Source organism: Vitis riparia, chromosome 16 (assembly GCF_004353265.1).
Source record: "Vitis riparia cultivar Riparia Gloire de Montpellier isolate 1030 chromosome 16, EGFV_Vit.rip_1.0, whole genome shotgun sequence".
Lineage (NCBI taxonomy): Eukaryota > Viridiplantae > Streptophyta > Magnoliopsida > Vitales > Vitaceae > Vitis > Vitis riparia.
The window spans coordinates 6,557,081-6,574,647 of record NC_048446.1 but is presented as its reverse complement, the minus strand read 5'-3'; the positions used below and the strand labels follow the sequence as shown (position 1 = coordinate 6,574,647).

The following is a 17,567-nucleotide window of genomic DNA, read 5'->3' as shown; positions in this document are numbered from 1 at the left end:
TTCCCGATAAGTAACCTTACCCCCGAACCCGATCCGGTTTTTCACAAACCACATTTTCCAAAATAAGGAGTCACACTTAGGGTTTTTCTTTCTTATTTTGTTTACCCTTTAAAAATAAAACAAAAATGAGTGGCGACTCCAAGTCATTTTTTTCAAACAATGAAATCATTTCCAAAAATCAAAATCGAGCTCGCCATTCGAGTGGAAAACGCATGAGCCGAAATGCGGGGTCCACACATATTTTAATAAAAGTATTTTAAAAATTTCAAAATAAATATTGTCTTCAACAAGATGGACTCCCTTCATCTAACAATATGTTAGAACCACATCGATCTTCATTTTGGTACTAAGGACTATTGCAATGTCACATGTATTATATTTATGTATAAATTGTTTTTATTCAATAAAATCAAATATTTCTTAACTCAATTCTAACTTTATACAATTCCAAAATTCATATTTATTATTCTTAAAATTATCCAAGAATCAAATCTACCGATATATCTCTGTCTACGGATGTTTTTCTTCTTGATCATATTTATATCAATTACACATACAAAATAACTTTAAAATATATATTTTTGCTTATTTTATCATTTTTTTTAGAGTTTTTATCAGTATTCTTATGAATTTTGAATAATTTTCGCTCCACCGATATTTATGAAAAAATATCCACTGATATTTCTCTAATATTTTTTATATATTCGTAATTATTGATATTTTCATTATTGGTCACCCACCCCTATACGGGATGAGCCTAGCTATGAGGTAATGATCACAATAATCCAAGCATATTTATTATGTTGTAATGTGGTGCATGGGTTGGAGTGTGACGAGTCTTAAGAGACTGTCATGGTTGACGATGCATCCAAGTAGTGCACTTCTATTATTGATTTTTCCACGTCCATATCTTTATAAATACTATTTTCCCTTTTTAATAAGTGAAAAATAAAAATACATAAAAAAACAAATATGTTACATACTTTTTTTGAACCATATTTTGAAAGACATGTCGAAAATAAATTACTTTCAAAATAATAAAGTGTTATATTTCACCTTTAAAACAAGATAGTTACAAAGTGAAGAAAATATCAATATTTTCTATTTTTAAAATAAATGAAAGCTTTTTAAATTATTTTTTATTTGGCAAGGACCTATTATATATTATTGAAAAATTATTTAAAAATTAGAAAATGGTCAGAAGGACTATTTTGTCATTTATATTAAATTTAAATCTTTGCCATAGAAATATCCTTCTTTCCCTAGCACACCCAAATTGCATAAATGTAATATCTCATGGAGCGTTCCATGATAAAAATACACACGCAGCTGCAGAAAATCACAGCCCCTCAAGTGACAACTTCAGAAGCCGACAAAAAACCACGTGGCACAAAGAGAAGAAATTTCCTTTCATGCAACCCCTGCATGAGAAGCGAAAGAACACGTGACAGCCCTCTACAACACGTGCCCCCTCGCTTTTCACATCTTCCACCTATATATCACCTGGTACACCACCATAGTAAGCAGTGGACTCCAGCATCTGCATTTTCAATCTTCGTCCTTTCGATTCAATCTCAACTGTTCGATCTCATCACCATCATCTCAATGGCGGAGATCCAACCGCCGCACCACATCCTGCACCCGCACCAGCCCCAGCCCCAGCAGCCGAGCTACCAGGCGGTGAAGGCCGCCACGGCCGCTACAGCCGGAGGTTCGTTGCTGGTCCTCTCCGGCCTGACCCTTGTCGGAACGGTGATCGCGCTCACCGTCGCCACCCCTCTGCTTGTGATCTTCAGCCCGGTTCTGGTGCCGGCGGCGATCGCTGTGTTCTTTCTTGTGCTGGGATTTCTGGCCTCCGGTGGATTTGGCGTCGCCGCCGTGACAGTGCTGTCATGGATTTTCCGGTATGTCACTGGCCGGCACCCTCCAGGCGCCGATCATCTGGATAGCGCAAGGATGAAGCTGGCAAGCAAGGCAAGGGAGATGAAGGACAGGGCTGAGCAGTTTGGGCAGCAGCACACTGGACAACAGGGTACTTAAATTGACGACATATGTGGGTCTCTAAAACAGTGTCGTTTCAGATTTGCGGTCGAGGAGTTTGGATATTGGAGTATATGATAGCGTCTATGTTGGTTTATTTCCTTTCCTTTCCTTTCCTTTGTCGTTGTTGATGTGGGTCTCTCTGAGGCTGAGTGGTCTATATTGGATTGTATGGAGTCTGTATTTTGAGACGTAGATTTGAATATCTATTTTCTGAGTGTTTGATTTTGAGTTTTTCTTTTCATTTCCATCTCATCTTCTCTGTTGAGTGCTGTTTCTTGGCATCTGCATGTTACATGCAACTCAAAAAAGGAAAAAAGGTGAGAGGAAGAAGTCCGCGAATCAGTCGAAGAAACTTAGATTCCATCGGCAGCGTAATCAATTTTCCGAACTGCAAAGAATTGATGAGAGGTTGAAGTAGATTGGTAGTATTGTTAACCTTCCCAAACAAAACAGAAACAGGCACTTGATTTGCTGGTTGAAAATCAATGATTAATTAAGTCGAGCTCTTGATTTGAGTCTCTAGCTACTTGAGTAATTTTCCTTTGAAATCAAGAGGTGGATATGCGCAGAAGAAGACACTACAAATAGTCTTGAACGATGGACAATCTTTTACAAAATATTGAACCACTGCTTTTGTAGCCTTTTGAAAGATGTGTCTTCATATATTTTTCTTCTTCATTTTTGGAAAGTGAATAAAAAGAACGTTATATTATATAAGTTGATAAAAACATGATAATAAAAGTTGAAGCTGGTGTATGTATAGCTTCATCTTTTGAGTGAAATAGAAATGGGTGATGGGTGCTGTTTGGCAGTTTTTCCTTATTTGTTTTGCAATTTTTTCCTTATTTCTGTAAAATACATTCAATAGATCTGCATTTGAATCAATACAATAGAAGGTCCCTTTCCGATTTGGTTTTCATCTCTTCTTTCTCCTTGCTTCACTTTCGGTTGGTAACAAAAAAAACAGATCTTAAGATTATATATGATTTTAATATGATCTGGATATTATATATGATAGAAATGAAGACCCAAATCTTATAATCCAATTAGGTTGCGCCCACGGTATTTCTGGTTGTTAGTTTTTGAATCGGTTCTGAACTTCATCCTTTTTCAATGTCCACATTCGGATTGTTTTCTTTAAATTGTACTCAAAATGTATATTCTAGTTTAAGTCAAAGTTTCTTTCCAGGACAACCATATTGAGTTTTTGATTTTGGAGGGTAGAAAGATACCTAGGAGTCTTGTAGTTCTCTACGCATTACTATTTTATGGAACCCAGTCACTTGCAATAGTAAGCATGATTGAGCTTGCTTGCCTTGTTCGCGTTTCATCCATTTGTCAAGTCCTTAAGTGCAATGACTTTACATTTTATAGTACCGAATGTTTGAAATCCCTATATTATTCCACTCCTAGCCTTGGATTCCTTGGCATGCATGCTATTCTGTCCTAGGGCTCTCTAGATCTAAACACAACGGAAGCAATGGCAACAAAACTTTAGATATATAGAGAGAAGGATTCACACATGTGATTTGCATGTTCCCCAATCAAATCAAATCCGAAGAAGAGATCTTGTTGGTGTCATAGATCTTGCAAACCATGAGTTTTTTGCTCCATAACTCTCTTCCAGAATTCTAACACTCAAGGGGATGGAATCCTCTTAGAGGGTTGGTAACTAAAGCTCTCCTCTCTCTTGAGCAAACAGAAAGGATGAACTCTCAAAAGTGAAGCCCTTACTCCTAAATGGAGTTTATATGGACTTCCAATGGGCTTAAGTGACTTGAGTCCATCTTGGGCTTGGGTCACTTAATCTAGTCCACTTAGGTTTTAATTAATTAATTAGCCTAATTAAATTCTAATTAATCAATTAACTTAGTCTAAAGATAATATTCACAAGCTCTTATGCAATCTTATGTTTTTACCAAATGCCCTTATGCACTCATGTGAATAAAGAACCCAACTAACCTTAAAAAATTATGCTACCATAGAACATGAGCTTGACTGAGGATCATTAAGACCCATAGAAAAATACTAGCTCCATCATAATCTAATTTTGAAGTTGACCCAACATTCAACTATAAAGATTTAACCACACTTCAATGTCTTATGAAACTACAACAAGACAAAAGTTGAGTTTGTGGCCTACTATCTAGTGTATACAGACTTCCTATGAATCGGTGTCCATAATCTAATGAGGTATATGCTATCAACCTCTCAAGATTACATCTCCAATCTTTGAGTTTCAAATCCTCTTATTATGCGATCAACTAACATACTAAAGTTCACAGACAACACATGTCAATTTTCAATTAATTAAGGAATTATTATGTTAGTAGTTTTTGTGATCACATATCATTAGGATCATCTAAAGGGACACTTTGTCTCAAATCCATGAGATATCATAGTGTTTATATCATGATTACTTGTTGTCACCTGCTTTAATCAATAGTGACCCAATCCATAAGAAATATATGACCATTTTAGGGTTTCACCCATAGGTGAAAGTTTCCTACTGATTTCATCACATACTTAATCTCCTCTCAAGGTTAAGAGTTCATGTAGTATAATAGCTTGGTGAATCATAACTGCTTAATAGATAATGTCATAATCCACCATAAGTCTTGTTCAATGTGTAACCCCCCTAATTAGAAAGTAGTGCACTACAGTCTCAGATTGATTACCCAAATCCATGAACTAATTATGAACCAGTCATCATCTTATAAGGAACACATGACTTGGATCTTCTATGCAACTCCTAATGTACCTAAGTCATGTACAACACAACTAATAAGAGCATGAATGCTCAAATATAATTAATGAAAATAAGGATAAAAAGAGGGAACTAAAATCATGATAAATAAATTTATTAATGAAACTTTATTTTGTTACATCATGTCATGCTTTCAAGGGTTCTATCCTAATAAATTCCCACTAGCCCTAAAGCATGTTGGATATACATTTGACACCTATGTTATCCCTATGACCATTAAAGACTTTATTGGATAAAGTTTTGGTGAAAGGATTTTCCAAGCTCTTGATAGAAACTATCTTCTACATAGCGACAACTCCTCTCAATACTATCGCATATATCAAGTGATATTTCTTCTCCATTTGTTTACCATTTCAATGGTTTCTTAGTTCTTTAGATTGTGTCATCACCCCATTATTATCATAAAATAGTATCAAGGGTGGTATAACCAAGAGAACTACCCTAAGTCCCATGAGAAAATTCTAAGCCAAAAGACTTCCTTTGTTGCTTCAGAAGTTACAACATGCTTTGTTTCCATAGTGGAGTTAACTATTAGGACATTGAGTCTTGTTTATATGTTGGTAATTTTTTTTGGTTATAGAAGTCTTTTTAGATAATGACTTGTTTTCTATTAAAGATTAAGGGTTGTTATTCATCTAACCGAAAAGTCACAGGTATGTCTAAAAAGGTTTGACTTGTGGCATATAAAGCTTATTTGAGGTATAAAAGGTTTGGTATCACTTTTGGACTTAAAATGTTTTAAAATGATTTTTCAAATGTAGCAAGGGCTACTCAAGCGGTTAATCTCACTTAAGCAAAGCCCTCAAGTGGTCCAAATCCGCTCAAGCAGTCATGACAGTATTGTTGAGTTTAGAAACGAATTTTAGATGAATTTCACTCAAACTCTAACTTTGAAACTTAAGATACCGCGACTCTTTGGATTTTGCCTATAATAACTCTTTTGCAATCCTTTGAGGGTTAGAGATTCGGGTTTAGAGATTTGGGCTAAGAGATTAGAGATCCAAGAGTTTAGAGACCTCTTATTCTATAGATATACTCCTTGAGAGAAAGCCTTATTGTCACACCATTCTCGATCTCTCATTCAAGGATTTGGATACTTGAATGGTTGGTTGAAGACCTTAATCCTTTCAAAGGGATCGAATGATCTACTAGGGAGAAATAGGGAGTTGTTGCGTCATTGACGTGGATCAAGTTATAGGTACTGGAGAGTAAGTCTTTAGGGTAAAGAGGTCAAGTAAATTTGTGTAACTTGATTTCAAATAGTTGATTTAGATTGGTAGGTCTTAGACCTCATGGTTTTTTTATCTTCACAAGTTTGTGAGGGTTTTCCACGTAAAAATCTTGTGCCTCATTTCATATTTTTTTATTACTCCTTATATTATGATTGATGATCTTGATAAACTTTATGATTGCTTGGTTAATAGGTTATTGAGATTGTTGGGTTGGTTATCTTGTAGGTTATGGTTGTTATACCAATAACCAATTATTGTTATCCCTAACTTCTCTTAGTATATCCTTTGATTCATTTGTTGAGATTATTATTGAGTTTGTTAGGGTAGTTATTTTGGTGATTATCATTATCCCTAACATATCTTAATATTTATATTTCCGATATTAACAATTATATTATCTTTATCCCTAACCAACTATAAGGTATCTTGAAAAGTTAAAAATTACATTTTTGTACATACCTAAAGATTTCAGGTATAATCCATTTATTTATTTGATATCCCTAATATCTATTAGAGTAAGAAAAGTTCGTTATAATTTATCAATGTTGTTTTAAAATTTTTAAATCATCCATTCACCCTCTCTCCTGGTGTTTCCTATTGGACTTTCGGTTCTTATTCAAGTGGTATTAAGAGCAATACTCATTTTTCATTAACAATAAAAAAAATTGTTTCACATTTCTCCGACTAACAACCCCACCAGCTAGGGTGAACATAAACTTGGAGATAGACTTGTGAGAGTTTTTATTAGACTAAAAGTCCAAATTTGTGTATTAAAAGGGTATCAACTCATTACAATGATACACCAACATATAATCTCTCATTCTCTGAAGATATGTAAGTATATGCTTAATTGTCGTCCAATGCTCTAGTCCTAGATTAGGTTGATATCTACTCACTATCCATGTAGAAAAGTTAATATCTAGTCTAGTACATAGCATCACATACATAAGGCTACCCACCATAAAGGCATAGGGTACTTTATTTTCAAGGGATCTTTCTCCTCATATGTATTAGGACACTAATCCTGAGAAAGAGACACTCCATTCCTAAAAGGTAGGATAGGTTTAGCTATGTTCACACATTCACACACACACACCCACTTTTACTTTGGGTTATGTTCTCTTGTTTTCATTTTCAGATCTTATGAGAGTTGATTGTTTTAAATATTTTTCAAGGATTTTTCTATAAAAATTTGATTTGATTTGATTTTTTTGTTTTTGATTTTGTTTTTTTTTTTTTTTGGTTTTTCTATTTTTTTTTTGTTTTATTTTTAATCCATGTTCATCTTAGATATCTAGTTCATAAAAAAAACCTTAAAAAAAAAAAACATGCAACCATGTTTTAATCGGTTGATTAATGTCATATTTTGTATAAATATAAGGACAACAATTACTTTTAACTTGATTTCATCATTAAAAACACCCTTCAACTAAGCAATTGTATGTTATCTTATGTATGTTGCGGTTTTCTCATATTTTCTTTGAGTTTTTTTTATATTATGGCTATAGTTCTTGAATAATGAATCTTGATATCCTCATAGGACATCCCAAATGCAAAAATGAAGGGTGAATTTAGTTGAAAAACCAAAATTGCGAGGAATTCTCAAGTTTTGATCATGTTCGACCAATAAAATTTTTTGAGGTGGTTAAAGGAGCTAGACATGTCCACTCAAGCTGAAACAAATTTTTTTGGATTCATCACTTTTTGAACTTAAATTTGACTAATTTTCATCATTTCTAGAAGTCGTTTTCTTGATAAATAAATTTGAGAAACACGAGCGATGTTTCAGCATATGAAGGCACCACCAAGGGTCCTACAACGGCCTCACCACTTGCGGGCGCCCTTTTAACCTCTAAACTCAAGTGATTGCATCACATAAGAGGCCTTTTAATTATCTTAAAAAAAAGGAAATGGGTTAGGCCAAAGTAAGGGACCCATTTTTTAGCCCTTTACTTGCATAGGAAAGGTTCTCATGTGAGAAAACTTAGGGCCGATTTGGGGAAAAATATAAAAGGGTCATGGGTAGCCATTGAAAGGGGTTAGTTTATCATTAGTTTAGAGGCTTATCATGAGAAGAATTGAAGATCAAAGGAGAAGTTCTTAGAAATCTTGATTTCACTTAGATTCTTTAATTTTGATTGTCATTACTTTCAGATTGTTTCTCTTGTTTTTAGTCTTGGATTTTTTTTTTAATTAAGATTGAACTATTTAGTTTAGTTTTTTGAATGAAATTTAAGATTTGATTTAAACATTTAAATGTTTAATTCTTTGTTTTTTTCATCATTATTTCAATTTGATATGATTTCAATGAATTGGGAGAAGTCATCTAGGTTGAGGAAAGGGTGCCCTAGGACTTCCTATTCTTCCATTGGAATGTATCCTTTCATTAACAATTGTTTTTAATTCAAAGTAACCTATCAAAAGAATCTCATTCATTCAATATAAATCACCTCATTTAAACATTTGACAATTGGGGATTACAAGCCTCAATAGGATATCCTAAGCACTTGATGGTAAAACTATTTTAACTTAAGACAACCCTGATTAAGCCTCAAATAGCCAATTGGGCAAATAGTTAAGATATTGAGCTCATAAAATGATCACTACTCAAAAAGTGCTATTTGATAGCTTGTAATTAACTCTTTTAAACACTTTTGAGTAGTAGTTATTGCCTTTTAACCCAATTAACATGTTAAGGACCCTTGCAATTAATTCTAATCAAATTGTGTTAAGTTTTGGTGTTTTGATAGCTTTTTGATCACCAAAGCAATCCAAGATTGAGGAGAGTTATTTGGAATCCATGGCAAAGCAATGGAAAGCTCAGAAACATGAAGAACCGAAGCTTTGAAGTCCTTTGCCATAAGCAAATCCGGAATGTAAGGAGGGGAAGCAAAGAGAAATCTGCCATGAAGCATTCTTGATGACAGTCATGTCAGCCACTTTTGGAGCACTTCCTGAAGTCCAATTTATGCATGCTATATGTCATTTTAAATCTTAGGAAGTCAACAATCCAATGCTTTAAACGGTGCACAATTCGGAGTTGAAATGAAGGAGTTACAGCCATTGGAAGCCGATCACTCCAAGCTGAAGGAAGAATTTTGCACAACGTTGCGAAATCACCCTTTTGTTGCGAAATGATTTCGCAGCCTTTTTGCACAGTGTTGTGGAATTCCCCCTGAAGTTTCATGACACGTTGGAAGCCGAACTCCGCAAGCTGAAAGACAACTTCGCAGCGCTACGGAATCAGCCTTTTGCTGCGAAGTGATTTCGTAGCCCTTTTTGTGCATCTGGGAAATTTCGCAGACCACGTTTTCACCTGCGAAATGGTCCTTAGTACTTCCCGATATTTGCGACCGACACTTTGAGATATTTTTCTTTAGATTTTTGTTGTTTAAATCCCCAAACTCTCCTTGTAACCCACCAATTATAGGATTCCTTAGTTATTAAATTTGGAAAAAAGGTGAATAACCTCAGATATTTTGTTTTGTAATTTTCTTTATATATAGCTCTCGGGAGCTTGTTCTCGAAAGCATCCTTTGTATAAATTTGCAAAGAAGTAAAATACAGAGCACTTGCTCTGTTTTTCATATATATTCTTGTTTTCTCATTAGTTTTCTTTCTAGCCAACCAAACTCTGAGGATTTTTTCTCAGAGGATGAGAGGCTAGGCTCTTTGTCTCTTGGAGTGAAGAAAGCCGGGTAAGTTTCCGCATGCATAAATTGGAAGTTTTGTTGTTTTAGTTTTTAATGAAGAGAAAGTGTAACCCGTTAATGGTTTTTATCTTTTTAGTTAACTTAAAACGCTTTTAAATCACCTGGACCAACACTTGGTAAGGCAAGTGATCTCCGTCCATGGAGATTCACTAGTTTACCCCTTGCGAGCCTCTGGGAGGTGACTTGAAGGTAGGATTTTCTAGAATTGCCAACACTTGGTAAGCTTTTGGACTCCAAGGAGACATCCATTAGTTATCTCTTGCGAGCTTTTGACGGGTAATCCAAGGTTAAAGATCACCTTGAATGGCAAGTGCTAGGTGAGAGGTATGAGTCATTGCAAGGTGCATCAGTGAGAGGGATTTAGTGTTTGAACCCATTAATGGGAAGCATCTGTATAACACCGGTTGGAGAAGGAACTATATGTTAATTCTCTAATGCGAGGAAAAGAAACAAGTGATCGGAACTCCCTTTTTGTATGAGGAATCTGAGCCTAGTGATCTGAAACTCCAACAAACACTTTTCTTTGTAAGTAAAATCAGTTACTATTTTTGGTTAGTTTAAAACCGAACCTTTTTCATTCAAACATCTTTATGTTTTCTTTTAAAGCTAACCTTGAAATGAAAAGGCACCAATTCAGCTTTGAATTAATATCATTTGCAAAGTGAAAACCCATCCCAGTGAACGATCCTAGAGCCACTATGCTATAGTAGCTTTGTCTTTGGTACCCTAGTATATGGTGTAATAGGTTATAAATTTTGTTGATTACTCCCTCAATCAAGGAGCACCAGCTGGACACGAATCAGCTGAGACACCAATTAGGCATGAATCATAAAACCACTAAATTTTTATACCTAATTAGATATTGAAGTCTAGGGTCCCCATGGGGTATTCCAAGCACTTAATGGGAAGAGACATTTTGACTTAAAAAAGCCTTAAGAGTATAACAAATTTAGTGGGATTTTTTTTGGTTGTGATCATCATCACAACCCAATGAATTCTTTCCACTTTTATTCATTTTCTTTAATTTATTTGTATTATTCTTTTATGTATTATTTTTTAAGTCATTTGTTTGGAATTGGTTGTTGGGATTTTTCCAAAAATGTGCATGGTAAATTGGATTAGGGATAATCAAGACTATTTAGTTAGACTATCATCTCCTATTCCTAATCCTATCCAAATTGCTAAAGAAGGTAGCAATCATAAAGAAAATGAGGGGAATGAAATACCCTACATTCACATCCTTAGAGATTATCTTCAACCTCCCATGGCAAGTGCCCCTTCATGCATAGTAATTCCTTATAATGATCAACCCTTCCAAATTAAACCAACTATGATCCAACTATTAACCCAATACTTAGGTGTGGATGGAGAAAATCCTTATCTCCACCTCAAAGAATTTGAGGCAATATGTGGAACTTTTCAAGAACCTAATTGTAATATGCATGTGGTGAGATTAAAATTATTCCCATTTTCTTTGAAAAAGAAGGCTAAGTTTTGGTTATATGGACCAAGGCCAAGGTCTATTGGTACTTGGCTTGAAATGCAAACAAACTTTTTGAAGCAATATTTCCCCCTTCAACGTACGACTCTTAGAAAGAAAATCACTTTTTTTAAGCAAAATGAAAATGAGTCGTTCTATGAGTATTAGGAGAGATAACAAGATTTAATTAACTCTTATCCCCATCATAGTTATGAGCCATGGAGAGTAGTTAGTTTATTTCAACCATGTGCAATGTAGAATTTATGAATAAAGAGTCAGAAAAAGCCTATGATTTCTTAGAGCAACTAGCTAAAAGCTTTCAAGCTTAGGACTCTCATGAGCCTAAGGAAAGTTCACTTTAAGGGAAAAGAAAGAACGAGTGCCATAGGTGGGGGAAAATAAACTCTAAATGAAGAACATAATTTGAGTGCTAGGTTAGCTTCACTGGTTAGAAAGGTTGAAGCAATAGAGGTAAGAAAAACATAGGAGGTTAAAAATATGTCTAACTCTAGTGAAGTCCCTTGTGCCATTAGTGATAGCAACACTCATATCACCCACCATTACCTTACTATTCCTGCATTGAAAGAGGCCTTGAATGAACCCATTAATATAGTGGTTGCATTTAAAAAGGCCAATCAAAATTCACCATTCTCAGAAACATAAAATTCAGGATGGCTGTATCACCCAAACTTGAGTTGGAAAAATAATGGAAGACCATCTCAAACTCAATAATTTCCATAAATTCAACCCCAATTCCAACAATAGTTTCCTCTCCCACCTCCTCAACAACAACCAACCCCTTATGTTCCACCTCTAAGGAAAGCATAGGAAGAAAATGTGAATAGTTTCCTATAAAACCAGGTAAACTTCAATGCCTAAACTGCTCAATCATTGAATGAGTTTAAAGCTTCAATGACAAAGCTCACTAATGCTTTGACAATCCAAGATAAAGGTAAGTTCCCTTCTCAACCTCCACCTAACCCTAAGATTCAAGTTGGCTTAGATGAAGAGACACCTAGTAAGTTAAGGTTTGATGAGGTTAAACCCATCATAGTTTTGAGGAGTGGCAAGGTGATTAATAAGCCAAATAAGAAAATTGGGGAATGAATCACTAGTTAAGGGATGAGTGAGGAAGAAATAAAAGAAGAGAGTAAGGAGACAAATAAGACTTTAGCTGATAGAAAAGTGGAAGGAGATAAGGAAAATCATAACTTAACAGGCATATGCCTTACCCTTAAGTTTTACAGTCCAAGAATAAGAATGATCCAAATCCAGAAATCTTAAAAATGTTTAAGCAAGTGAAAATCAATATCCCACAATTAGATTTCATTTTTAAAGTGCCTTCTTATGCACGTTTCTTGAAAGATTCATGCACTATAAAAAGAAAAATGAATGTGCAAAAGAAAGCATTTTTATTAAGCAAGTGAGTGCAATTTTGCAAAATAATGGGGCAATCAAATACAAAGACGTTGGATACCTTTCCTACCATTTCTTATGTGATTGAGAACTCTAAGATTGATAGAGCACTACTTGATTTGGGAGCAAGTATTAACTTACTCATATAATCTGTGTATGAGCAATCAGGGTTAGGAAAGTTGAAACCTACAACCACCACCATTTTCTTAGCTAATAGATCCATAAAAATTCCAAGAGGAATTGTTGAGGATGTCTTGGTACAAGTAGATAAATTTTTCTATCTAATTAATTTCATTATTTTAGACACCCAACCAGTCATGAGTGGCACCAATCTAGTTCCAGTCATCCTAAGTAGGCATTTTCTTGTCACTTGCAACTATTAATTGTAGGAATGGGATGATGTAGTTAACATTTGGGAATATGACTTTAGAGCTTAATATTTTCAATTTGGTTAAACAACTCCTTGATATGGATTATTTACATGATGAGACTACATGTTTTATTAACTCTCTTGTTGAGGAACACATTGATTTTATTTGCATGAAAGATTTTCTTGAACCATGTTTGTTTTAATTTGCTAAGCATCCTACGAGTGAATCTTTAGAGTTAACTAATCTGTATGAATCTTTGAACTCTTTGTAAGGTCATTGAAACCTCCACATGTGTGCTTAGGATTAGACATTTGATGAGGTTGGATGAGGAGGAAAAATAGGCTAAGTTAGCACCTCTTAAAATGGAATTGAAACCTCTTCCTTCCATTCTCAAATATGCATTCTTAGGGCTAAATGAATCATACCCTATAGTCATATTCTCTTCCGTTACCCTACCATAAGAAAGTAAGTTGTTAGAGATGCTTGCTAGGCACAAAAGTGCATTGAGTTGGAAAATAGGAGATTTAAAAGGAATAAGCCTCTTAGCGTGTACTCACAAAAATTTTCTTGAAGAGAATGCCAAACCCTCAAGGGAGTTGCGAAGGAGATTGAATCCCACCATGCAAGAGATGGTGAGAAAGGAGATTTTGAAACTATTAGAGGCAGGAATTATTTATCCCCTCTTTGATAACAAGTAGGTTAACCCAATTCAGGTGGTGCCAAAGAAGTTCAGAGTAATAGTGGTGAAAAATGAAATCAACAAGTTAATCCCCACTAAGACCCAAATTGGGTGGAGGGTATTCATTCACTAGAGAAAACTCAACTCTAACACTAGGAAATACCACTTTCCCTACCCTTCATTGACCAAATCCTAAAGAGAGTAGTTAGTCATACCTTCTATTGTTTCCTGGATGGTTATTTAGGGTATAACTAGATTGAGATATCTCTTGAGGACCAAGAGAAAACTACTTTCACATGTCCTTTTGGAACCTATGCATATACATGTATGTCCTTTTTCTTGTGTAATACGCCAACCACTTTTCAAATATGCATGATGAGCAGTTTTATTGACATGGTGGAGAAGTTCCTAAAGGTAAGGATGATTTTACAATTTTTAGAGAAATTTTGATGAATGTCTCAATCATTTAGAGAAAGTGTTTACTAGGTATGAGGAAAAACATCTTGTTTTGAATTAGAAGTGTCATTTCATAGTCACTTCTAGAATTGTCCTAGGCCATATAACCTCTAAGAAAGGAATAAAAGTTGACAAAACAAAGATTGAATTGACATCTATCCTTCCTATTCCCAAGACTATGAGAGACATTAGATCCTTCCTTGGACATGCGGGTTTTTATAGAAGATTTATCAAAGACTTCAATGCCATTGCTAAACCCCTATCCAAGTTGTTAGCCAAAGACACTCACTTTGAATGGATACGTAGTTGCTAAGAGGCCTTTGATAAGTTAAACAAGAAGCTTGTTTCTGTACCTATTATGCAACCTTCGAATTGGAGTTTGCCTTTTGAGTTGATGTGTGATGCAAGTGACTTTCCCATTGGAGTTGTTTTAGGGCAAAGAAAAGAAAAAAGGCCTTATGTCATACACTAGGGCTAATCATACCCTTAATAGTGCCCATATGAACTACACTACCATTAAGAAAGAGCTCTTAGCCATAGTGTTTGCCTTGAAATACTTGATTACCAAGAAGGATGCCAAGTTAAGGCTGATTCGATATGTGTGGTGTTGCTCCAAGAGTTTTGAGTTAGAAATCAAGGATAAAAAGGGGGTTGAGAATGTAGTTGCAAACCATTTATCTCAACTCATCTTTGGGAAAAAAGGGAGGTGATGCCTATCAAAGATGATTTTCCTAATGAGTAGTTACTTACTACCTTAATACTTCAATGGTTTGCACATATGGTGAACTATCTAGTCTTAGGAAAAGTGCCTCAAGATTGGGACACTCAAGATAGGAGAAGGCTTTTTTCAAAGGTGAGGAATTTCTGTTGGGATGATCTTTATCTTTTCACGTATTATCCCGATTAAATACTTAGAAGATGTGTGCCCGAGGAGGAAATCCTTAATGTGCTAGCTTTATGCCATGAGAAGGCCTGTGGAGGACAGTTCTCCTCCAAGAAAATAGTTGTAAAAGTTTTCTAATGTGGTTTTTATTGGCTAATTATTTTTAAGGATGCCCACAACCATTAATGTAAGGCTTACCCTCGATGCTAAAAGTTAAGGGGTATTTCAAAGAAGGACATGATGCCTCTAACTAACATTTTAACGGTGGAGATCTTTGACCTTTGGGGCACAGACTTTATGAGACAATTTCCTCTTTCCTTTGGTTATCGATACATCCTTGTAAGGGTAGTGTATATATCTGAGTTAAAGCTATACCAACTAGAGCCAATGACCATAGAGTTGTGATTAAGTTCTTAAAGGAACATATTTTTGCTAGGTTTGGTTTCTCTTGAGCTATCATTAGTGATGAAGGCACCCATTTTTGTAATAAACCTTTTGAGAACCTCATGAAGAAGTATGGGATCACACATAGGGTTGCCATTCCTTATCACCCACAAACAAATGGCAAGTTGAGTTAGCTAATTAAGACCATCCTAATCAAATTTAACACAACCTGAAAAGATTGGTTTTTGCACTTGAATGATGCTCTTTAGGCCTATAGGGCAACTTATAAGACAATGTTAGGAATGTCCCCATTTAGTCTTGTGTATGGTAAACCATGGCATCTCCTAGTAGAGATTGAGCATAATGCCTTGTGGGCTTTGAAAAATCTCAACGTAAGTGAAGGTAGCCACTCCACTTAGGAATCTTCAACTTAATGAGCTTGAAGAATTGAGAAATGATACTTACATCAACTCTAAGATCTATGAGGAGAAGACTAAAATTTAGCATGATCAGAACGTCTTGAGAAATGAGCTTAAAGTGGGATGAAATTAGATGCATAATGTTGTTAGATGAAATTTTTGTCATTAGATGAAATTTTTGCCATTAGGTGAAATAATGTCTTTTAGATGTGTGATGGCTCTTGGCCCTTCATAGAAAATTTTTCATTGCTCAATCACATAAATTGTTGATCCTAGTTAGCTAGAGAACTTTTTTTACTTTCTGCAAAGAGAATTAGTGAAAGGCAAAATAAACCCAAGATATCAATTTCAAATAAAATGAAATAATAAAATAGCAGTATAAATGTGATCAAGCAAGAAGAAAAATCATAAATGACTGATAAGTAAAATGAACATTTTCAAGATTAACCTACTAGTTTTTTTTTTTTTTTTTTTTTTTTTTTTATAAAAATCAATTCCAAAGCTATCATTTGCACTTCTAATATGATATGTTTGATTTATTATATTCTAAACATCATGATCGAACTCAAAGGTACTATTGACTCGAAGGGATGACTATCGAAGAATTATACCCAATCAGTTATTAAATGCTCAAAACTACAAAATCAAGATCTCGCAAAAGGCAAGAAACCAATTTTCAATCTACTGTTTTTATAAGGCTATCCATAATTTATTTATGGTACCATCACAAATAGCTAAGAGCACTAAAAACATTGTTTGGAGACATTTATGAACTATGGATATATTATGGGAGGAAGGGATTGAATAAGGATGGTACAAATGGGTACCATCTTTTTAGAATGAAATGAAATAAAACCACTAGTAAGAAGGAAAAAGTCAAACTAGATATTATTTATTCTTATAATCAAGTTGCATTGTGAGAACTAAGAAGTACCAATAAAGAAAAATGATTAACCGTAAGGGAGAAAATATAGTAACATATTTTCAAAAAACTATATCTAAAACATTTCCTGAAAATCAATCATTTTTAGTAAAATATTAAGTTATTGTTTTTCATGTTTGAAAAAATACCAACATTTTTAACATAGAATGTTTTTCCAAACAAGTTGATTGAGTTAAAATATTACTTTCACTTCTGCTACCAAATAGGCTAAAAATACAACAATAATGAAATAGATCATGGCTAAGATTCATAGAAATCACCAATAACTGAAGGCAAGGATGCTAATGTACAAGCAATATCATATATCTCTCAAGACCACACACTTCATCAAATATACAATGCAAGACAAGAAGATAACTGCTTCCAACTCTCTACATTCTGGTTACAGTCACACAGAGCATATGGTTAGTAATTGAAAAGGTTGTAGGTTGAGCTGATCATGAGGAGGAGTGGCTTTGTTGCTAGAGTCCACTCCTAATTATTCAACGAACTTATTAGAGGTTCCTACAGTTAAATGATTTCCAATGAAAAAGTCGTTCAAAAAAGCACTTCTATTTAATGTATTATTTTGGGATAACTTAAGCAAATGGTAGGTCCATGATAAAATTTTAATGCAATACTTTAAGGTTGCACCCTACATGGGTATACCATCACTAATTCATCATGTGATACTTTTTAATTCTATGAATCAATTTAATCTTGATTTGATTAAGCTAATGAAATAAACATGCATGAAATATGGATAAGCATATCATACAACTTATCTATCTTTCCTGAATAC

The 17,567-nt window shown here is 34.6% G+C and overlaps 1 protein-coding gene and 1 non-coding gene across 2 annotated transcripts; one reads left to right on the top strand and one right to left on the bottom strand.

Moving 5' to 3' along the window:
* Window positions 1-1,579: 1,579 nt before the first annotated feature.
* Window positions 1,580-2,257, top strand: LOC117934188 (oleosin 1-like). The gene has a single exon (XM_034855828.1). The coding sequence runs from the start codon at window positions 1,606-1,608 to the stop codon at window positions 2,038-2,040; it is 435 nt and encodes a 144-aa protein (XP_034711719.1). The 5' UTR covers window positions 1,580-1,605; the 3' UTR covers window positions 2,041-2,257.
* A 9,083-nt stretch (window positions 2,258-11,340) lies between these two features.
* Window positions 11,341-11,447, bottom strand: LOC117934323. Its single transcript, XR_004654462.1, has one exon. It is a non-coding gene; the product is annotated as a small nucleolar RNA R71 (small nucleolar RNA).
* Window positions 11,448-17,567: the final 6,120 nt, after the last annotated feature.